The sequence below is a fragment of the Globicephala melas genome, chromosome 6 (genome assembly GCF_963455315.2).
Source record: "Globicephala melas chromosome 6, mGloMel1.2, whole genome shotgun sequence".
Taxonomy (NCBI): Eukaryota; Metazoa; Chordata; class Mammalia; order Artiodactyla; family Delphinidae; genus Globicephala; species Globicephala melas.
In genome coordinates, this window is record NC_083319.1 from 67,732,021 (window position 1) to 67,756,225 (window position 24,205).

General features: G+C 40.6%; 1 protein-coding gene across 2 annotated transcripts in view; it reads left to right on the forward strand.

The window, feature by feature from the left end:
* Positions 1 to 24,205, forward strand: part of ADAMTSL1 (ADAMTS like 1) — a 1,021,102-nt gene that overhangs the window by 545,476 nt on the left and 451,421 nt on the right. The window contains exon 1 of one of the 2 annotated variants that reach the window (XM_030840590.2): positions 4,972 to 5,112. The exons of the other annotated variant lie outside the window; for it this stretch is intronic. Coding sequence (XP_030696450.2) covers positions 5,050 to 5,112 — 63 coding nt within the window. The 5' untranslated portion in view covers positions 4,972 to 5,049. Of the gene's footprint in view, positions 1 to 4,971; positions 5,113 to 24,205 lie in introns of those variants that run through there. 2 annotated transcript variants of the gene reach the window in all.

A 24,205-nucleotide genomic window follows, 5' to 3' on the forward strand; every position in this document is an offset into this window, starting at 1 on the left:
AGTTAACTCACAGAAAATTGGAATTGTCAGTGAAAAAGACTAGTTTGAGCTTTCTGAAGATTCTCGTGCTACTGTGCAGTTGAAGTTTACCAAGGGAGCTGCTGCCTCTTCCATAGCCAGGAAGTCACCTGCTCAGTGGAAATGCAAGGGCTGCATAGCCACACACCCCCTTCTCTGATCCAGCTAAAAAACTGCATGTCCCAGGCCTGCCTCTTGACACCCACAAAAGTAATGACTGATTAGCGTGGTTGCAGGCAAGCCACATTGCTCTGTAGCCATTTTTACAAGTACAGAGAGCAAAGCATGGTCTCTGCCTCGGCCAAATCTAAATTGCATCCATATACTCTGGTTTCTCCTCAAATTGTATAGATGTTTTGCCCTTTTAAAAAAAAAACTGCATCCGGTATGCTAACTGCAAGGGAGTCTGGGGAATGTAGTTTCTAGGTTTCAGGCCTCTGCGTTTCAAGAAGGCACTGGGTGATGAATGTTGACAACTAATCTACCTGCAATAACATCCGTATGAGGATAATGCGTACCTATTCATAGGGTTTTTGTGAGGATTACATGAAATAATAAATAGAAAGTACTTAGAACAGTGCCTGGCATGTAGGAGACTCTCAATACATGTAGCTGTTTTCGTCAACTTCTCAGAGAGTTGTCCAGAGGAAAGTCAAACAACCTTAGATAGAGCTCCAATTTCCCACCTGCTAATAAGTAACTATGATGAACCCACTTATCAAGAAGGGCACCAGTTTCCCCATCTATAAATTGAGGATAGTAATCACTCTCTACCTGATAGAGTTTCTGTTCATATCGCGTTAGGTCACGTGTGAAAGATGATTTGAAAATGGTAACGAATGCTCCAGTTGCTTGGGTGTTAAATGGCTATTAGGTGAATCGTACAGACCCCTGCTCAAGTCCCAGCTCTGCCCCTGAGACTAGCAGTCGGCTTCCAGTAGCTTGATCTCATTCATCCTCACTCTGTTTCTTCTCTCTTTAATTTTCAGAATTAGTCAGGGGAATCAAACCACTTCCACACATGCCCGTGAGGACAGTAAGACTTGGGTGCTGCCGTAGCCACCTCCTTCAAGAGGGGAGATGAGGCCCTACCCAGCTCGCCATCACTTCCCACCCCTGAGTTCTTTCCAGAAGACCCTCTGCCCTGTCTTGACCACAGTCACTGCAACTAGAGGGCCAAGCGAGAAGGCCCAGCCTCAGGAAGAGACAGGTGGCTCCGGAGTGAACGCTGTAAGGCACTCTCCCCGGGGAGAGAAATTCCGAGAGTTGAGCTCACTCTTTCCTGCCATAAAGCACACTGAATGTTAACAGCTTGCTCCTGTCCAAGCTGGTGTTTTTTAAATTAAGTATTGTTAAATCCATACCATTTGGAATGATGCTTCAGACAGCTCTGATACTCCCTCTCTTGCTTCTGCTTTCGTTTCACCTAATATATTGTGCAGGGGGCCCGTCACCAGTATTACAGCAGCTGGGGCCGCCACCACTGCTGCTGCGGCGGCTGCTGCCGGTACTCAGACGCCGGCAGACGGCTCTCATTTAGACACCTGGAGAGGAAAAAAGGAACGTGGCCAACGCCCTGCTCAGATGCCCTAAGAGGCCCTTCCCAGGCTGCTGCAGTAGGGATCTCGATTACCTAGGCTTTTATGTTATTTTTCCTTGGCACTGAAAACGGTTTTAGAAACGACAAAGATGGGAGACAAAGGAGTTGTAGACTAAAATAAGAGACTTTCCATTGTCAGGTAACATATACCCACCATAAAACCTGGGTAGCCTGCCTTCTGTTCTTTTGCCTTTACTGTAAACGTCCCCCTCCAACCAGTAGGACACCACTGTCAACATCTGCATACACACACACGTATACACATACACACCTACACATACATACATATATACATATATATTTACATATATGTATATGAGATGAAAGTGATTTAGAGTCAGAAGACCCTGTTCAAAGGCCATTTCTAACCAGTGAGGCCCAAGGTAAGTCACTTAACTTTTCTGAGCCTCAGTTTCCAAATATAGAAAATTGGGTGAGTACTTAGCCAACTTCGCAAGTAGTCAGAAAAGTCGAATGAGGGCTTCCCTGGTGGCGCAGTGGTTGAGAGTCCGCCTGCCAATGCAGGGGACACGGGTTCGTGCCCCGGTCCGGGAAGATCCCACATGCCGCGGAGCGGCTGGGCCCGTGAGCCATGGCCGCTGAGCCTGCGCGTCTGGAGCCCGTGCTCCACAACGGGAGAGGCCACAACAATGAGAGGCCCGCGTACCGCAAAAAAAAAAAAAAAAAAAAAAGTCAAATGAGATTGTGGGTATAAAATCATTTTGTAAACTTTAAGGAGAGTGCATAAACTTTGGAAATTTATCAGAATTAACTCATCCCCCAAACTTATCCCAATCACCATAACGCAACTTGATTTTGTTCTTCTTTTTCTGAAATTACAGTCAGCAGGGAATTTGCACTGCAGGGTGTAGTGCTTGACTGTACAGTTGCTTTTCCTCATTTCTCTGGAAGGGAAACGCTACTCACAAAGGGGCCAGAAGCTTGACACATTGTGGCGGTCATCCTCTGAGCATTCAACGTATGGCTGAGGGCTTGAATTAAAAATATGCTATTCAGTGACTTCATTAAGGTGACTATCTTGCTGGATATTGACATGTTCATCAAACCTCCAAGGCAGAAATCTCTGACTCAAAATATCTAGCCAGTGCTTATTTCCAAAGCAGGAAGGAATCTAGACTAGCATAGAAGTGGCTACCGATTATTCTCTGACCATGGTAACTTGTTATCTATTCTGCTACAAATGGCACTGTATCATAATCATTCTTGCTACCCTTCCTTTTCCCACCACCTGTTCTTCCCTTCGGATCCTCCTGATGAATGATGTTTATGTGTGAAGAGGGAGGAAGTGGTATTAGATAAAATATTCCATGTTTTAGAACGAGTTGAAACTCTTTAGCCACTGACACTGACAGAAGAAGAAAACCCGTGGCAGAAAGTTCCAGTGTGTAAAAGAGAGATATATAACACAGCTTATGTGTGAAAGTTTATTTGAATCAAGCCATTTTTAATAGGATGAGGATTTCAGATAATGCCGGTCAAGCATTTTTACATCTCCTCCTGATTTAGCTTGTGAGCATTAGCTAGTTTTTGAGAGGTTTGTAAAACTAATCTTTCTGAATGGGAAAAGCATACTTCAAGAGTAGGACCTCTTTGTTGTGGATTTGTACTATCCATCTTTCTAGGTGGGGGAAAAGGTGGGTCCTTATATGCCCTGACTTTCCTAATAGGTTGAAAATGGGATTTTTAAAGCTCTTCTGTCTTTCATTGATATTCCATATGAAGTCTGTAACCTGAAGTTGAACAACCTGCTTTTCTCCACCTTTTTGAAAAGCAGCACTGCAGGTATGTATAGAAGCAGAGCTGCCTGTATTCACATGCCTGTAATGGCTTGATCAGGTTTTCCATATTTGAGCGTTTCATGCCTCTTGTCCGTATTTTTTTTTTAACCAATGAAAGGAAAGAACCTTAATTCTAAATGTCTTCTACCTTCACCCTGTATATTTCTGGGCTATCAGGAGATCTACAAAGGAAGAATTTCCTGGTGACACTCCTATGGAAATGTAAGGCCAAGTTTGCTATTTCATTCTTTCAAAAATTCAATGATTTCCTTAACAGATAAGGTGAAAGCCATCCTTGTTTGACACTTGACGCTTTTCTAAAGCTATAATAAAATCCCCCTCTATTAGAATTCAATCTTGCTTGCTGGTGGTTTAACCAGGCTCAGAAGCTTCCCGACCTTCTCTTTGCTGTTGCTGGCCTGGCCCCGTCATCATTTCACTGATCATCAGTACTTCCTCCAGGGCTGGACTGGATGGGGACGGTCATCTCCTCATCCAAGCTCTTGCAACAGTAGAAGGAAAAGGAGGCAAAACTCCCTCCAGCCTTTTCTGCTATATTATAGCAGCTCTGATAAAGGACGTGGATAAGGAGAAGGCTGAAACTGTTGGTTAGAAGGTTTAGGGATTAACTGAGGATTTAATTCACCCTTTCTTTCCCTCCTCCTGCTAAAGCCGATAGTTGAGAGTTGGCACTGTGTCAAGACCAGGCTGTTCCTTAACCCCAAATTTCAGCCCCACACATCTCAAGAGTCTTTGCTAAGGGCTTCTTTTTAAACAGGGGATCTAAATTTCTAATTGTGCCTTGAGCTTTCATAAACCTGGGCTATTTTAAATTGTCACTTTACAAAGAAGTAACCTGCTTTTTTTCTTCTCCTTCAGATCAAGTCGTTACTACACAAAGTAACTTATGCCTCTATTTAGGCTTAGTGAGGAACTTTCAAAATTTTATACAGTCTCCCTTTTCTAAGTCAAGGGGGAAAATAAAGAGGAACTTTATGGAAGAGGCATAGAGCAGTTGTACAGAACACGTTTAAAGGGCACATTAAGTCAGTTTTTGTCTCTGGTTCTTTCCCTTTATGGCATATGTTATATATTGACAGGGATTAAGTTCCTCTCCTGAATGGAACAATACAGAGTCGCAGGGAGCTACTGTACTTTACAAAGCAACAGGCACCAGCACAAGCAAACGGCACAAATAGAAATGTATCTCACAGAGAACTAACCAGGTTAGTTAACAGCACAGGGCTCTGCTTCATCTTTTGCAATTCTGCATCGTTTGCATTTCTCTTCTGGTTCTGCTGCGCGCTCCTCCGCTCTCGTTTCTTTTTCGTCCTTTCCTCCCTTTCTCGCTCGCACTGTTACACTTTCTCTGTCCCCCTGGCTTTGTTATTCAGCATGTCTGATTAGCAGGAGCCTGATTGGCTGGCTGCCGGCTCCGAGAGAGATTCCATTCAGCTTACCCCCCACCCATCCACCCACCCACCCACCCCTCAGTCAGGAAATGTGAGCGGGGCTGATGGAAGCGGATAGGCAGGACTGGAGTGTTAGCACCAGTACTGGATGTGACAGCAGGCAGAGGAGCACTTAGCAGCTTATTCAGTGTCCGATTCGGATTCCGGCAAGGATCCAAGCATGGAATGCTGCCGTCGGGCAACTCCTGGCACACCGCTCCTCTTTCTGGCTTTCCTGCTCCTGGTAAATGCCTTTTCATTTCAATACATCGCTATGGCCATTTAGTCTGGGTGCTGTTGTGGTGGTGTGTACGTGTGTGTATGTGAGTGTGTGTGCCTGTGTATATCTTTCTCTTCAAACGCCAGGTAAAATAATTTACATGATTTAAAGAAAAAAAAAAAGCTTCTTGCAGAATTTTAACCCCAACTTCCCAAGCAAAATAAAGTCTGCAAGACTTTGTGGGATTCGTTAGAGGTAACTAGGAATACTGAGACATACTGAGACATGAACTTTGGGACATACTGCATGGAGTTTGTGAGCTGAGGGCTGTATAAATGGTGGTGGGCATGCTTGGAATTTAGGTAACAGATGTCCTGAAATCAAACTCACTCACTGAAGTGTTCCTGGAATATTTTTGAAGGATGGGCTGTGAGGGGCTTTCCCCCACTACCTTTTATGGGTCCTCCTTCCTCTGTGCACATGCGCTAGGGAAACAGGTAAAAGAGGGAATGAAAGCCTCTCTGTGGCCAACCCAGATTATAGCTCATAATTACGGCAAGTCATCTGCGGATACAAGTTAATGCTAGTATTTATGAATTGAGGATTATGGTCTTTGATGTCAGATCTGCTTTTGAAGAAGAAGAAAGTGCTGACTTTTTGTGCAGCTTCTTTCCACAGTCACAGTGATAAGATGCTCTACTCTGGAACGTCAGCACACACTGCATTTTTGACTCGAAGTAAATGTTCCGTTGTGACTCATACTTGGTTTTATGGGCAGAAAATGAAACTTTACTGTCCAAAAAAAATCTACACTCAAAATATTAATAGCAATGCACATTTTTTTAAAACCAGAGTGTTCTGGGCAGGCAGCTTCGTAAACCTCATCTGAAGGTTTGATTCCAAAATTTGCACACACTGAGTCCAAACAAACGTGCTTGTAGCTCTCCCTGTCGCATGTATGGAGAGCCAGCCCTTCCTCAGAAGGTAACCAGGCAAGAAGGGAAAAAGGGAAAAATGCAACGCATGTATAGGTTGCATTGATTCATCGAAGATGAAGGGATGTTTGTTCTGATTAGACTCTGACAAATTTGATCTGCACTATAATTTTGAAGAAGGGGAGCAAGCTATTTAAGCACAGATTTTAAAACTCCAGGAAGGCTCATCATCAGAGAGTGATTAAATATGTTAACAATTCCACTTCTGATTTGCATCATTGTAGCCAAGAAGTCGTAATGCTGCATTGCAAAAGCTGTAAATATAGAAGTATATTTTCAAGTTCTCATAGAAATTTAAATGCAAACTGAACTTTAAGTATGAATGGACTGTACGTTTTTAGCTGTTCTGAGGAGTATAAAAAGCAGAATGTTTAGGTGTGCTTTATGACGAGTGGGGCAAGCAATTTATGAAAGGTGTCTCATTTTTTCCATATGGGACGTGTTTCTTATATACACGCCATTGGTTTGCCTCATCTTTCCCTCTTTGTATTTTTTTAAAAGCAGGGGTTATTTTCGCATTTAATTACGTCATGAAGCAAATTACCGGTACACAGTACTTTTTTGGTATCTTCATAAAGAAGTATGATCTCATTATACTTTGGAAAAACTTTCCCATTCAGGAATAGATTGTTTTGCTACCCACTGGGTAAATTGCATTATATTTCTCTTTGATATCTTGAATATTCATATATGTGTTTGAATATATAATGACGCTTATATGGATAAGAAGGAGTGTTTGCTTATTTCAGATTTGAAACATAAAACATTTCATTTAAATTACAATAATTGTATTATGAGGATAAAAGGAAATAAGACCCAGGTTTGCTTTATACCTGTATTTAAATGAATTTGGATTCTGAGAGTTAGGCTAGAAAAGAAAGAACTGCCTGGTGAGCGCCAAGATACATCCCTGTGCAGAGTAATAACAGCTTTAGTAGTACCTGCCATGTACTGTGTGTCTGAATGTGCCAAACACGAGGCCAGTTGTTTGAAAAGCATTACAGTGAATCTTCACGATAACCTTGCAAATAAAGCATCTTTAAACCCATTCTACAGATAAGGAAAACAGCTTATATTTGAACTCAAAGGTGAAATAATGGAGAGAAAATAACTTGTTTGCTTTGTACTGTGGTTGTAAAATGTTTAGCAGTGATGGAAGAAATGACACAGGTTGGTCTGTAGTCTTTGTCGGAGGTATTTAGGCTTTTTGCCTCATCTTGGCCAATAAAGATGTGTACAGCATTAAGGGCACTTGTCACACTTGCTCATTCACTGTCCCATTTAGCTTTTGGGCCAAAAGTAAATTATTGGCCCAAGAGAAAGTGACGTCTAGCCTGATCAGTAGTTGACTTAGAACCGGAAGTGTGACATTTTCAGCTCAACCTTTTGTCTGGATCAGGAAATTGAACTGGGTGGCTTGTTTTTCCTATAATTGTTTTATACATTATAAGAGTCTGTCTACTCTTAGAATTAATTTAAGCAATTTTTAAAGATTCCTTTTTACTTACTTGGAAAACAGCCTGTTTGTTTAGTGGCAAAGCCCAGTTTCTACTTCAAAACAGCCTTCATATCACTGATAGCAGAATCGTCTGTATCATGACTTTGTTCCTGAGTGTATACAAATATTGCATGCTGTTCACCCTCAGTTTTACCAAAACCCTTTCCCACTGGAGCATTACTCCTGAGACAATGAAGTGCCTGTGTCTTTTATATCTATTTTTGGTCACCACCCACATTTTCATGCAAAGCTCAAACATCGTAGACTTCTTTTTTTTACTCCGGACACAGTAGGACAGTAGTGCTGAGCAAGAGATTTTATTCTGATATTCAGGTCAAAGTAAGCCACATAACCCAACCTTCCCCATCTCCCCACCCTGCTCCCCTTTTCCCTTCTCCCTCCTTTGTCCCAATTGTTTAGCTCAAAAGGAATGTGGCAAAAACCATGACCGGCCATTGACATATGTGTCCATCCAAACTTGAAGTCAAATCACTTCTTGTCAGAAAAGCATTTAATCAAATTTGCATTTGCTTTTTGTTTCTTTTAAGTGGTTTTAAGCTGCTTCGCCTGCTATTGTGGCGGTTGCAAGGGTAGCACTCAGAATTATAATAAAGTACATGTGTTTTTCTGTTGAATTTCTTTTTCTTCTCTGCACTAATTTATACGTGGAAACTAGTCAGACACAATAGCCCATTCCTTTGGTCGCTCTGGCACTCTCCTCCACTATTATCCAAGTGGATCTATCTTGGATGGCGAGAAGCACCATTAGCTTGTGGAATGAATGTTAAATCCCTTATTTACAGCAGACTGTGGCCTGCTCCAATAAGTGTGTGTGTGTGTGTGTGTGTGTCCGTCCATGTGCATGCACAAACACCTTTCTATAACTGCTTACATCGATTTCTTACTCTTATGCCTACATTGTCTTTAAGTCAAGCTTAAGGATATTTCATGTACACCTGGAGAACATAGTGAGGCGTTTCTTTAAACATTATTTATTATTTACTTCATGTTTTTGTGACTTTTTTGTCTAGACATGGTCAGCTACATTTTTATTTTCTCCTGTTTTTAGCATTTCAGTCCGTTTCAGGACGACTTTCTGGGCCCCGTTATTATTGTCATGAGAACTAGTTCTATGGCTTCATATAAGTTGAGGGAAGTATGTCCAATAGTGGTCACTAGTGAACTACAAAAGAATCCTGTTACACCAGGAAAGTTTTTCCTTGAAAGACTCTGTGGATATATTAAAGACTTTTGAAAGAAAGAATGAATAAATAAATGTATTTGTGCATTTATAGGAGTGTTAATACATGTTGGCCCCCCTTTACCAATATGTATGAATAAAATGGAAAGCAAATCTCTAGCAGACCACATGGTAGGCTATTATTCAAACTTAGGAGTGCACAGAGTTCATTCTTATATCTTTATAACATGGTGCAATTTTCTGTGCAATTTTAATCAGTGAAGTGTGGTTAACCCCCGTCCTTGCTACTCCTTTTTTAACCCAGTTTGTTGGTCCATTTTGCACAGGATTTATGTTTGCCTGAAACATGGTTTGGTATTTTGGTTCTCCCCTTTATTATGGCTTAATCAAAATAGAATCTTAAACTCATTCAGGAAAAAACACAGAGTCCTGTGAATTTCTGCATTTCCCCCAGAACCCGGTAGAATGTGTTATATATACAGGCATCGTAACCATTTGTGAACTAAACTCAGAGAGCAAAGGATGTAAAGAGACTCACATGATTCTCTAATTCTCCACATGTTCGGGGTTTTCTGACTTCATGTATAGATCTCGTTTTTTTGGTCAAGTGACAGCTCTGCTTTTAATTTGTCTATTTTAGGTTCCAGGTCTAATTCTGTAAGTTTCAATCTACCCTTCCCTCCTTGTGCATATTCTACTGTTTCTTGTGGTCTCCTGGGTAGAGTGACCCAGAAGTGACCTCTTTGTAGCAGGAGGACCATAGTCTCTTCTTGAGTGAGAGCATTCCTTGACTCATCATGAATAACCTACTGGTGAAGCATGTTGAGATAATCACAGGAAAATGTGTCTAAATCGAGTTTGAGAGTCTTGCTGTTTTTACTAATTTTCTTCATCTAGAGAGCTGGCTTCAGACTGTGTTTTCACCAGAATGAGACAAGTTCATGTCATCTTCTGTCTGCATCATAAAAGCCATACCATGTGGTTGAATTTTGTCTTGATTGGCGGGACTGGCCCATGAGCGGCTTAGGACTGGCATAGCAGAGGTGATGGAAGTCCGAAAGGATCCTAATTGAAATAGGCCAGCAGAGCTGTGTGGGGAACCTGCTTGCTGACTGGGTATGCTGTTGCTATCAACCCCTTCTTTCCATGAGCTCAAAAATAAATGACTAAATCTCCCCAATTCCTGAACTTCAAGATTAAAAACTACGTTGAATAAAGCGTAACTGTTCTGGTTTCTTCTCCCAGGGACTTTGCTAACTGGGAGCACCCAGCATGTAGGGCAGTTAGACGTTTTCTGGCTGTGTGTAGATGTCCCAGTGGTAGTAGTCTGCAGACAACAGTGACCTCTGGCTTTTTGTTTGTTGTATTTCCAGAAGCTCAGTATTTCTAAATCAGTTTCAATAGTTTCCTATACTTGTTAATAGTCTCTCTTCCAGTCATAGAAATATATCTTATCTCAGTAACTATTGTAACCTTTATTTGAAGAAAATACCCCACCCTAAATTCCACCAGTGTATAGTCAGTATTTAGTAGTTGTTTGTCAGAGGCGTACATAATTCACTGTATTCTTGACAATATTTTTAAATGTAATTTCTTCTAGTTCTTGTGCTCCCTTGTATTTATTTCTCATACTGTACTTAGGTTTTTGTCTAGTCAACAAGGTTGTGGGTGACAGCAGAGGGAGTGACGTGTTTCTCCTACCTTTATCAGAATGCCTGGTCTCAGTAAATGTTGTTGAATGAATGAATAAATGGATGAATAGGAATGACTTGGTAAGAAAATATAAGAAAAGGGTAAAGCACAAGTAGCAAGGGGAACATGTGAACATCCATTTCACATGTGAAGCATTTCACCAATTCTGGTTTTAGTAAGACCAAATCAATAAGCCTAATACATTCAAAAGAGAAGATGCATACTCTGTTTTTCTTTCTCTCCACACAATGAAAAACAATTGAATGCAGATCCTTTCTGCCATTGTTAATTAGAATGAATTTTTCATGTTTCATATCTTTTTTTTAAATCCATTTAGTTCTCAAGTATTTTTTCCTTTTACAAAATTTGTCCTCAGGAAGAAAATGATACTTATATTAGCCACAATTTTATAAAATTGGAAAGTTTCTCATTATAGCAGAGATAATGTTGTGGCTTCACCAAAAATTCATTTCTCTTTACTACTGGGCACGAAGGCAAACTTTATTTCACAGTTTTCTCTGTAATTAGTTGGTGCAGTATGATTGAGTTCTGGTCAATGGAATGTCATTAGAAGTGACATAAGGCACTTCCAGGCCTGACATCTCCCACATAATCCTCCAAGTAAGCAAGAACTCTCTTTATACACCTGCTGGATGCAGAGAATCCAGTAAAGAACTTCAAGACTCTAGGAAATAGTCAAGCCACCGAATGGAAGGCCTCCTCCCTGAATGGCTGAATGGAGCAGAGCCCCACACCGCCATGCCAGCCAGTCTCACAGAATTACATTTGTGAACATTCGTTTAACCACGAGCAAGCAATAAACCCTCGTTGTGTTAAAACACTGATAGTTGCGGGAAGGTGTTCTTTGTCATACTGAAAACCTTTTTAAATAACATTGCTTCACATTTAGATGAAATGAATGCTTATAAGTAAGTACCAATACCACTTTCCATTTATTATATGAAAAAATTAAAATAAGGACATGCCATGTCACCCTAATGGTGGTTTAGTCTTTGTGGTTTGCAACTTATTGTATACCTAGAGTTCTCTAAGTACTTGCAGGTATGTGGAAAAATCCTTTTTTCAAACAAAATCCAGGAGTGGGTGGAGCAGTAAGAAATAAGGGGGGTGGAAAAGGCAGGGCTGTGGTAAACAGTTGGAATCCCATGGAGCAGAACAGGACCACACAACCTGGCCAAGGACACAGAACCACACAGACCCAAGGGGAAGGCAAAGAAAACAGAAAAGGATACCAAGAAGCAGAAACTGAGGCACAACACCAATGCAGCTCCAGAGATGTCAGAAAATAAAGGAGTGAACAAGTGACAGAGAGGGGAACAGACTCATACACGCGTGCGCGCGCGCACACACACACGCACACACACACACACAAACAAACAGAACTTATAAAGTAAGACACGCTTCTTGAGTATATCTAGTCTCAATCATCTTTGATACATTTTTCTAGGAGGTGTCCAGGTGTCAGGAAAGAGCCCCGGTTTTAGAGTGTGGCCATCTGGGCTCTAACACTGATTCCAGCCCTATGATCGTGGCCCAGTCACATAACTCGCCGAAGCTGTTGTCTCTTCATCCATGCACGATTGTCCATCTCTCCTAACTCTCCAGGATACCTTGAGAGGAAAACGCAGCATTAGATGTTGAAGTGTTTTGTCAACTCCAAAGTACTATAAAATTTCAAGTGATTACTTTCATTCATGTGAAAATCACTTATCTATCACCAACTGTATACCCCACACAGAGCCAAGCTCCATGGAAGATAATTTAAGGCACAGTCCTTGCAGTGAGGAGCTTGGAAGGTTGCTGGACATTCTGTTGTCAATTTTTTTTTTTTTTAATTTTCAAAAAACTCTTCTGTAGGGAATAGTTTTGTGATGTATATAATTACTTTCAATTACCCCACAAGATGGCTCATTTTGCTCTCCCCCTCCTGCTTAGGTAGTGGCGATTTAATCCTCTCATCTGTGTGTAAATGTAAATTATGGCTTCCCACAGATTATCAGTGTATTATCTTCATGGATATTATCAGTCAGTATTTGACTTCAAACAAACATTAAATTTTTTTCCGATTTCTATAGTTCAGAATATCAATTCGTGCAGCACAACACACTATAACAGTGTCTTAGTTAAGATAAATTCTTTGGGAAGAAACTTTTCTCAAAGCAAATATTTATCATTGCGAGAATGATCATTAACTGTGTGCGACCAACATCTAGGGAGTTTTCATCTGCCCAGCATCATTGGGGCATCATGATGGCAGGCTTCAATCTTACCTAGTTTCTACTCCATTGTGCTTATTTTATAATAACCAAAATCCAGGCAAAAAATAAGCATATTCCATTTGGAATTATAATTCTGTAAGTGCAATTAGTATAGTAGGTTGCATCTCCCTACCTCACTAGATTTTTATCTAAAGGTCTTATTAAAATAAGTTAATTACAAAAAACCCAAAAGGCCTTGTGCATGGAAGGGGGGGATAGTTCAGAGAAAGGGAATAGCAGAGAAGTCATGCCTGTGAGCGTACGCCATTTATAATACTGGAGACTTATTCCACTTCTGAAGCAAGAAATTGCAGGACTCTAATGGTTTCACCACCTGTGAATTATTTGGGTGCACGTCATAAGCGGGTTCTTTCTTCTATTTGTTTAAAGGAATAAGTGGTATGTTCGCCAATTCTACACTACATTAACTTTCACAGAGTTTCCATTTTCATCTTCATTGCTTTTTCAGATTTTTTTCCAAAGGTTCTGCCCTTCTCCAACTAAACTTTTGGGTATTTTCCCCTTCCATTTTTGTCCGGGGACTTTCTCTAAGTCAGTTCAGTCTGTTGGCGTAAACGTTAGGAAAATGGAGGGAAGGAGAGTGATAACCTAAGACATCCTGACATAAATTCCAAGAGCACTAAAGAAATGAGACAGGAAATTATGAGCAACCTATAATAAATTCAAACTGTCCAATAAAATAAATAGACCTCACTTGTTTCCCTTAGTAAAGTATGGTAGGGTGTCTGATTTCTCAGCCCACTTCACCATTTGAAGTCTGCCAGAGTATTGTTCAAATACTCTACTTCATCAGTAGAACCAGAAATGAAAAAGGTGATGGAAACAATAGGAAGTCCTTCTGCAGACCAGATGCCATACACTTTTACTTTGGGGCTTGTACCTGGTCTAAGATAGCAAACATGCTTTGAAATTACTGTTACAGAGTGAGCTTAATTGACATTTGGGTTCCCAGGACATAGATTTATTGTGTTTTCAAATTAAAAAGAATCTTTGAGGTAGCATAAAATGTGACCTCAGTTGACTGGGATCTCTTTGAAGGCAGGACTTTGGTTTTATTTTGTCTTAGATATCTTTATATCTCCAGCACCGGACAAAGAGTTTGATTTACAGAAAATGTTCATATAAGTTTGTTGTTTGAATAAATGAATTTATCACCTATTCCAGCCCTTTGATTTCACAGATAATTGAATTTAACATATAAATGTTTGCAAAGAGATTGGAGACGTATTTGCCAGGAACACCTAGTAGGTAGGATCCAGAGCTTGGAATCTGGATCTCTTTCCTTTGAGTCCATACTCCTTTGAGAAGGAGTTCATTCTCTTTCTGTTATACTGTATGGCCCCTGAGGACCTTTGTATAAGAGTCAGCCGAGCCGGCCTTGGTAGAGAAAGGTTGAAATGTTGAAATGTCACATGCAGTGGAAACCGAGGAAGCAATGAAGCTGATGGAAAATCATCTTGAGTTAAAACTCGAGGATCATTGTTGGTTTATAAACATTGGGGTGATGTGGCAAGAAGAGGGGACTGAAGTCTATAAAGTTTTTGTCTTACCCTAGACTTACAACATATCAATAAGCTTCATTTCTATTGCTTTCCATATCAATGAACAGTGTGAATGTGAAATACAAAATGGTGATGTGAAAAAGACTTCATGGGGGACCTTGCACATAGTAGGTCTCCAAGAAGTGTTAGCTTCCTTCCCATCCCCCAGTGCAAAATAGTATATTCATTGAGATCCTGCTGTATATCAGGCCCTGTGCAGGGTACAGGGTATACTGTGTTGAACAAAACAGACATGGTTCTAAAGCTGGGTCTTTCTACGTGTAACATCAGAAAGGATTTGAGATCAGGATTGGGGAAGACAGGCATTAACTGGCCAGTACATTCCATTGGTTTTATGTTGCTGTCATGATATAATTTTCTTTAAACTGTATACTTAACTATTGCTTATGTAAGGGCATCTCTGCCTAAAGAAATAGACACATTAATTCACTATTTATAGTGATTCCAGAAAGAATGTGTTAGAAAAACTCTAAAACTCTGAAGATTTATATTTAAGATCACTTCTTTGAGCTATGCCTTTTTTTTCTTTTTTTGTTGGAATCCACTTTTTTAGTCATACTGAAACCAAAGCTTAATGAGTGTATTACTTGGTCTCTGTTTATTTGATACATAAACACCTGTCTTTTCCATCTTAGAAATATGCTCAAGCAGGGAAACCTTTACACCAGCCCCTCATTCAAGTGAATAAAAGACCAGTCAACAGCATATAGAGCACTAATTACAGTAGGTTTTTCCTCAAAACGTTTAGCTTGCTCTATGGAAACCATTAGTATGAAGGACCTTTAGAAACCTTTGAGCATCACCTGGCAACCAGTCAGCATGTTCTCAGTTCTCTGCTAGGAGGGATTCTGATTTTCCAACACCTCTGCCATGTCCCTATGACCAGTCCTAACCTGCCTTAGTCCAAGGCAGGCATTCTTACCCCTGGTAGTTTGCTAAATTTGCTAACTTCAGTTTGGTGGTGCTGGGACTCAAACCCAGTCCTTTATGTCCATTTTAGAGTTCTAGATAATTGAAAGAAGTGATTCCCAGACCTTGGATGTCGTAGACCATTAAAATTTCAAAAAGAAATAAGATTGTGTTTGCAGGCAGGCGGGAAGTATGGAAAACAAAGTTTCTAATGTTTTAATTTTATTAGGTAGGGACATTAATAAAATAAAGTTCTATCACCTGTTTCATAACTGAAGTAATAATAGTTAATACTATAGAGAGTGCCTGCTTCAATGTGAGATGTACTTTACATATATTAAGTTATCTAATTGTCCTAACAACCCTAGGAAGTAGTTATAATTATTTTTCCCATTTTACAGATGAGGAAACTGAGACACAGAGTAATTACATAACTTGCTTTTGGTTACTCAGCTAGTAGTGACGGAGTGCAGCTTTGAACACAGGCAGGGTTCACTCTTGTCCCAACAATGCCATTTTGTTTCACCAGCGGTGCAAGAAATGAAAGGTTATTTGAATAAGCCCAAAGTTTCAAGTATATAATTTCAGAAGAGAAACTAAACACATTTAACTCTATGGAAAACTAACCAGGGACCTTATTGCTCTCCTTATTCTTCATATCAGTGAAAAATTTTGTTAGACTGACCTGCTCTAAGCCAGACAATTACCCTGGGACACAGAGATGAACGAGACACAGCCCCGCCCCCGAGGACGCTCACAGATTCTAAACAAAGTTTTAAAAAGATAACACAGGGCTTCCCTGGTGGCGCAGTGGTTAACGATCCGCCTGCAATGCAGGGGACACGGGTTCGAGCCCTGGTCCGCGAAGATCGCACATGCCGCAAAGCAACTAAGCCCGTGCACCACAACTACTGAGCCTGCGCTCTAGACCCCGCGAGCCACAACTATTGAAGCCCGCGTGCCTAGAGCCCGTGCTCTGCAACAAGAGAAGGCACCGCCATGAGAAGCCCGCGCACCGCAATGAAGAGTAGCCCCCGCTCGCCGCAACGAGAAGCCCGCGTGCAGCAAGGAAGACCCAATGCAGCCAAAAATAAATAAATAAAATAAGTAAATTTATTTTAAAAAAAGTAACACAGACTGAGGCTGAGTGGAGGATATAAGATGCCACAGCAGCACAAGGAAGAAAATGAGAGAAGGAATTTGGCATTTATTTGCTGCAGTGCCCCAGGCTCTGTGCTAGGCAGAGAATCGCTTGGCCTCTAGGTGGGTCAGTGAGGGTGACTTAAAAGATGGGACATTTAAAGTGAGCCTTAGGAGATCAATGGAGGTTCACCAGGTAGACAAGAGAGGGAAAGGGGGCATTAGGCAGAGGGACCTGCACGGGCAGAGGCACAGAAGAAGGAAAAAAAGTTGAGTCCAAGGAGCCGTGAGTGAATCCCAGTGGCTAGAGCATAACAGCTCCTGCAGGGCCTGGCATGCCAGGCCTGGGAGCTTTGGTCCAAGTTTGTGTTTTAGAAAGACAGCTGTGCTGGCCTCACAGAATGGAGAGACCCCGAGAATGGAGGCTGGAAGGCCCTTTGATTATGACACCACTGATAGTGAGAAACCATGAAGACGGCAGCAGCCCCAGTGATGGAAAAGAGGGGGAAAGATCCCCCTATACGGCTACATAGTCACTTGCAGGAAAAAGCCCTGTGGTCCTCTGGGCTCAGAGGCTCTTATAGCACCAGCTGTGTACTCTTTAGGTCCCCCTGCTCAGCAGACAGCCTGTACCCTGGCACTGAGTAGGTGCTCAAATGTATGCAGAAAGAATGCGCGAAGGAGTGAATAATTGTATTCGAGGCTTCCCTGTTCAATCCCTTCCCTACAGTCAGAGATTTTTTTTTTTTTTTTTACTAAATTATAAAAGGCCTTCTGGAGTAACAAATGTCTCCGTCTTTAAAACCTGAAGAACTTTCTGTCATTCTCTCAGGAAAGAGAGAATTCAGGCTCAACCTTTCTGAAGAGACTGCCACACTGCTGTGACTTAACCCTTTATTCACTCTCAGTGAACCTTTCCAAATACATAGAGGCTATTTCAAAGGGGCACTCCTGCACTTTTTGGAAAGCTGTATGACCTCACGTAACACAAAGGCTGTCGTGGGGAGTCATTTTTGTACTTTGGGGTGATTATTGTCCTCAGAGACGGCAGTGTTTTCCCACTTGTGGTTATTTATCTGATTTCTCACCAGACAGTGCTTTATTCAACTCTTATTCATGTCACAGTCATGAATCTTTCCACGGGAAGCCAGCAAATATCTTTGCCCTAATTCTTGCAGCGCTCCACATTATCTAAAATGGGCTCCACATGCGGAGTTCCCTTTGAAAGCAACTGAAACTCCAGTAAAAGATGCTGCATTCAGTGTCTAAATTTAAGTTAGCTGCTCTGATGGAATAGTAATCGTGGTCTTCAGGAAAAAAATCAAGCCATATCTGAAATTCATCAATTCATCATTTTGTACTAAAAGCATAATGCGACTGAACAAAATAACCCACAAGTTTTATTAAAGAAAGTGTGAGTTAAATGTCACATAATTATATTCTTTATATTTTTTCTTTATGAATCCAGTTACTAAGGTATCAGATTTTTAATCAGCCATTGGAATCCTTTGGGTATATCATTTCTTCTTCTAATTAGGAATAGTCTCCAATTTACTCAGCGTTAATACAGAATTGATTATAGCTTGGCCTCATAACATAAAGTAGACTTACTCTGGAACAGCATCAAACAGGTATTTATGTTTTAAAAGGTATGGTCCTTCTGACTTTCATTCTAATTTTCGACATTTACCACTTTTCCTTTCCTTCCTTCTTCCCCCAACTTGACTGCAAACAACACAGAAATCTCGTCAGACTTAGCAAAGGGGGAAAATGTGATTTTTCGTGTCTTCCTGTGTGCTAGGTACTGTGCTACTTGTTTCTATATGTCATCTCAGAGAAGCCTTACCACATCCTCGTATAGATAGGAAAACTGAGTACTAAAACCTAAAAGGTGGCATGAATTCCTCTACGTTTAGTGTACACGTACTCAATTCTTATAGCAAACAAATGATATTAAAATATGCAGCACAGAATATTTTCCCTGTTGTTGGAACTATGTTATTTGGACTGTCAGCAGGAGCCTCCCCAACTTGCTGAGTGATTTCCACGGTTTCAGAACCAAATTCTTCAGAGTTCACTGCTTGTACCGTATTTCATGGATCCTAAGATACACAATTTTTCTGATTTTAGAAACTTTGAGGCGTCTTATCATTGACAGCAGGTCACTGTTTAATGGGTGGCTCTTTTTTTATTCTTAATGGTACATAAAATAATGTGACTTCAATCTGTGTCATCTTGGATTCGGTGGAAGGGTGTACCAGGGTCTTTCCAGTGTCCGAATGATGGGAGCAAAGCTTGAGATTCAGTTACAGAAATAGGATTATGGACTCCCGACCCTCTCCTCCCGTTCACAATCCTCTGATGCAGACGGCTCCTGTCTTTGCTTGCCAGTGTGAGACATTGAGAGTTTGTACCTTAAGCTCAACTTACTTCTGTCCCATACAAAGGTCAAACCCCCTTACCGAAGATCTCTTTTCTTCTTCATCTAAATGTGCCTCAGTATTTTCACCTGTAAGCAATATAGTATAATGTGGTAGTTGCTGATCTTTGGTCAATATCAGAATCAGCTGAGCACCTATTAAAATTATGACGGCCCAGGATTCTCTTGCTTACTTCAACCCGCCTGGGCCTCTGTGTATGTGTTTTTAGCTCTCCAGGTGATCCTGATAAACACGAGTTTGTTGAGAGCAGGAGTTCTTGAGCCCGACTGCCTGGACTCGAGTCCTGGCTCCACCAGTGTAACCTTCCTGTTATTTTCTGTGTCTCAGTTTCCTTATCTGCAAAACAGGGACCAACAACAGCATCTACCTCAAAGGATTATTGTGAAATTTAATCAAATGAGCCATGCAACCTACTCAGCCCAATGCCTAACACATGTAGCAAGTGCCCAATAAACATCACGTTTCATGACTCCCTTCCTACAAGGCTGAAATTTTCTATCTCATTCCCAGAAACCAATCTCATCTTTTCCTAGATTCAGGGCAGCTGACAGCTTTGTTTGGTAACTCGAGTCTCCCATGTTATCTCAAAGAATAGGACTGAGAAGAAAAAGATTCCTTTTTAATGAGCAGGGGGAGGTCTGGAGTCTGTTGAAACCAGGGAGTATAAAACAGAATAAGGATAAAGGTAGGTTCAAAAAAGTCACGCTGTGAGTTCACTTGTAAACGCTTGCCTAGTTCAGGGTTCTAACCCCCCCCCCCCCCCCCCCCCCCCGCCGCATCCAAATCACTGTAGGAACTGAGAACTAAAAATGTCTGGGCAGCCTCCAGGCTCCCTCACACAAGAGATTCAGGTTCAGGTGGTCTGGGGTAGGGCTCAGACATGGGCGATTTTTCTTGAGTTCCCAGGTAATTCGAGTATGCAGTCAGAGTTGATAGCCATTGATCCAACTGCATATTTAAAAGATTCTAAACACCTCTCACCTGTTAGGGGATTTGTCTCTTATTTGAAGATATTTTATAGAACCCTCTCCACCTCAAAAAAAAAAATCTTAGGAGACCCTCTTCCCTAAAACAGAGATGCTATACCAGTTCCAATAACTCATACAGTTGACGTGAATGCACTTTGTAAATGGTAAATACGTGTGTGTATGTGAGGGAGACACAAAGAAAAAGAGAAAGGGAGGATTATGATGTATAATAGGAAGATGATTTTCCTATTATGTTAGGTAGCATGCACAAAGAGACCTGGAACTCTTCCAGTTAATAGGGTGTAGTGTAAGCTGAAGTCTAATCTGTCAGCCATTTGAATGCATAAATTTTTTATTCAGAAATAGGAACCATGCACATTTTGTACAAGATAGAAATTAGAACCTTTCTGAGCCCGATTTGAAGAAATAAAATTTAAAAAACCCAGATGCTCTGAGGGTATCCAGTCTTCTGCATATACTAGTCATATAATCTTTTATTTTCTTTTTCTGGATGGCCACTGTAATAGATTAAGTATCTGATCTTATGTTCCCCAGCTTTCCTCAAGCAGCTAAGTTTAATTCCTGTCCAGATGACTGACTGACTCTTATCTCTCCTTATCCCACTTACTTAGACATAAAGAGATTCTAAAGTCCTCTTACCTGTTGGGGAAGTGGTTGTAAGGTGGATTTCTCTCTTATCCTTTTTATAGCACTCTCTATCTGCCAACCTTAGTAGTCTCTTTCTTTCTAAAATGCCCATAACCCTGCTATGCCTGCTATAGGGATATTATAAGGATCAAACAAATATGTGTAAGCACTTTGAAAACTGTAAAACTCCCATCATATCATGCCCTGCTCAAAAGCCTTCATTGGCTTCAGCTGTCAGTCTACTTAAGGCGCAATCCCTCAGCTGGAACTCAAGGCCCTCTCCCAGACCACCATTCCAACCTTGTCTTTGGCTGTTCTGACACACGGAGAGCCACGCTGCAGGGGAACTGATCTGCCAGACTGGAAGCAGACTGAGGTACCAATTGTGTATTATATAGATGACAGTAAGAAGAATCTGATTTAGGGTGCTGGCAGCTGGAATGGAAAAGAGGGAACAGAAAGGAGGTACATCACCAAAGTAAAATATCTAGTACAGGTAATTGTTTGGGTATATGTGTGTGGGTGGATGGGTAGGCTGGGTTGAGGTGGAGAATGGAGAGGCTGAAGGTAGGGGAAATGTTTTATAGAAATGTTTATATATCTGTAACTGGGTTAAGAGGAAGGACTGCTAAAGGAAGGATTGGGGACCCAAATATTGAGTTTGGTTTTGGACATGTTGAGTTTAAGGTACTACGGAGGCGTCCAGGTGAGTCGAAACAGAAGCCTGGAGATTGGGGTAGAGACGTTTTTGTCTCTCATCTGCAAAGAGAAGAGTGCAGGCAAGGGAGAGTGGGTGAGATCAACAGGAGGGTAGAAAGAAGAGCAGGGGCCCAAGGAAAGAATCTTGAGGATTCCGGCATTTACTAGTCAGTGTGAGTAAGAAAAGGTAGGGGAGGAACCGGCCAGGAGTCACTGCCAGCAAAGCCAGGGTATCACGTCCCACAGGAAGGTCTGAGGGAAGGTCCTCGGATGTGGTGAGTTACAGGCTCCTGATGAATTTCAGAGGAGCCACATCACTCAAGTGGCAGGGCAGAAGGCAGATGACGAAGCATTAAAGAAATTGAGGGTATTGAGGAAGTGGGTGCCGTGCGCGTGGATTAGCCTTTCAAGAAGTCTAGAAGTGAAAGGAAAGGAGGCAGAAGACAATGTAACGCTTACCACTAACAAAGTGGAAAGTAAAGGCAGGAAAGCACAAAGCTGGAGCCGTGAGATAAAAGTGAGCTTGTTTTAATAAAAAGAGGAGAAAGTGCTCTCGTCTTAATGGCTCGAAGAATGCTGATAGCAGCCGTGTGTGAAATTGATTTCTGAGGCCCAGCACCAGAGACAGACAGGCTGTGAGGCCAATGGGGTGGTAAACCATGATTTAGCACCTTCGCTTTCTCTGCTTATTACAAAACAGGCTTTAAAAAAGATGCCTGTGGTGCATCTCGGCAATCTTGATATTGTCCGTGGCCAAGATCCATTTTCATATATTCCTGAGGCATTTTAGTGATTATAACATTACTTGAAGCATCAGCCTATTAACTTTTCACATTACTAACCGTGATTAATGCAATGCATACATTGCATTGCATGCCTACCATTAAATAACATTGAATGACGCTGCAGGAAAAATAATTCCTCTTGCTGAAAACAAAATGACAGACTCAAAATGCTTGCAACATTGAAAGCAAAAATTAAGTTTTATGAATTCTCAGGGAAACTGTATTTGCTTCTACTTTATCAAGCATTGAGGGTCAGAGAAGTGCTCACGAGAATCACAAAAACCATATTATGTTTCATATGCTAATAAACATTTATAAAAGGTTTCACTAATGGCTCCTAGACATTGTCATTTAATTTACAAATGAAAGACTGCATTACTTCCCATGTATACAATACTGATTGATATTTTTCAACTATGATTTCAAAATGCTAACAGTACAGGGAATTTAGCCAGCTCAGAAACGCAAATACTTTTCACGAACTTGACTGGGAGATAGAAAGAGACAACTGGTATATACGTCTTTAATCACCAATATTATATTCCATCTCAGTTTAAGTAGATCAGTATTGTTTACAAATAATGACAAACTATAACTGACTGAGAAAGACAAGTCCTTTTAGAAAACCAAAGTCTTTCTTGCAGTGATTTAAAATAAGGGACTTATTCTACAGTCTACTCCCTGCAATATTACAGAAAAATTGTAGGCTATTTATGAAAGACAGCATCGTTTCACTAGGGAACGTCTGCCCTCATTGCTGTAGTTAAGACAACGAAAGCTGTATGAAGGTTACTGACTCTCAACTGTTACTGATAAAGGACTTAATATGTTGAAAATATATCTAGAAATCAGAATATCTTTTTAAATAACCACTAGAAGTTATACTCATAGAGAACCACAATAGCAGTTTCTGTTTTGATACAAAATAAATTATGTCATGAAAATTACTGATATAGCCATTAGTAGAAACAGCATAAAATGAAAAACCATTATTCTTTACCACCTGGATAGGAAATAAGTCAATATAGAAACTGAAAACCATCATATAAAGCTAACTTTTATCTCATCATTTGGGAAATTTTTCCTTACCAGTACTTAGTGATTTTTAAATAATTAAATAATACATATTTATCAACAAAAATACAGTGTATAGTTTAGCATTTTTTTTTATTATTCAGGAGTCACAATGATTTGACAGAGGTTCTGAATGCTGATAATTGTATTGTAAAGGAGTCCCCATTAGAGATTCGTTTCAAGAATTACTTTTAATGAAACGATTCTTAACAGCTGAAGCCATAGGATCATCTCTACTTGAATTTCATTTAGCAATTTAGTACTGTCAACATTTTCGTATTTTAGAACTTTTATTTTTTAAACAATTTTTATAGCAATCCTGAGTTAAATTGAGCAAATGTTCATGTCTCATCGCCAAGTTAGAAAATTTATTTGTAAGTATGCTCATTTAGAATTGTAGACATATTTATGGCTAGGGATGTTTCAGAAAGTATCTGGCCCCAAATCCCACAATGGCCAAGTCCTGACCCTCAGTCTGTGTCCCTCTTTAGAAGTTTTGCCATCAGTATTATCCATATCTGTTCTGTGATGCATTGTAAAATTAAAATTGCTCACAAAAAAGTCAGTTAAACACTACACATCCATTGAACATTGATCTCTGTATCAAGCCCTGTTTTAGAAATTAGGGGTGTCAAAGGGAATTCCCTTTGTCACAGTTTAATGAAAATACACTTTAATTAATGAAAATACAATTTAATGACAATACAATTCAATTAATGACAATACAATTTAATTCATCTTTTTTTACTTTTCTATTGGTAGAGGCCTATGCCTTTGATCAAGTCAGGACTCCCTCACCCACCCATCCTTGTTCCCTCCTCAACCCAGCACACTCATCTCCACAAAGTGCTGCTTCCCAGGTGTTGCCGAAGGACTGCTATTGTTTACTCAGTGATGAGGATTCTTTGGCAGATAAGCATCTAGGATTTGAATTAGGCTAAATTAAGGCAAGATGTGACAGGTTAATCAGCTTTTAACATTTTGGGTAAATTTCAAGTTGGCGTAAAAAGACACGTGAAGAAGCAGGAATGTGATCATCTTTTTCTTCCATGCGTCAGATTAATTTTTTTCCTCTTCCATTTCCTTACTTATCTGCAGTTTTTGCATATATATTTTCCCCCTCTGTCTTCAGAGAATCTGAATGTGTATAAATGAGAGGGAAAGCTGACATCGGTTGCTAATTAGACACTCAACTACAACTTGTC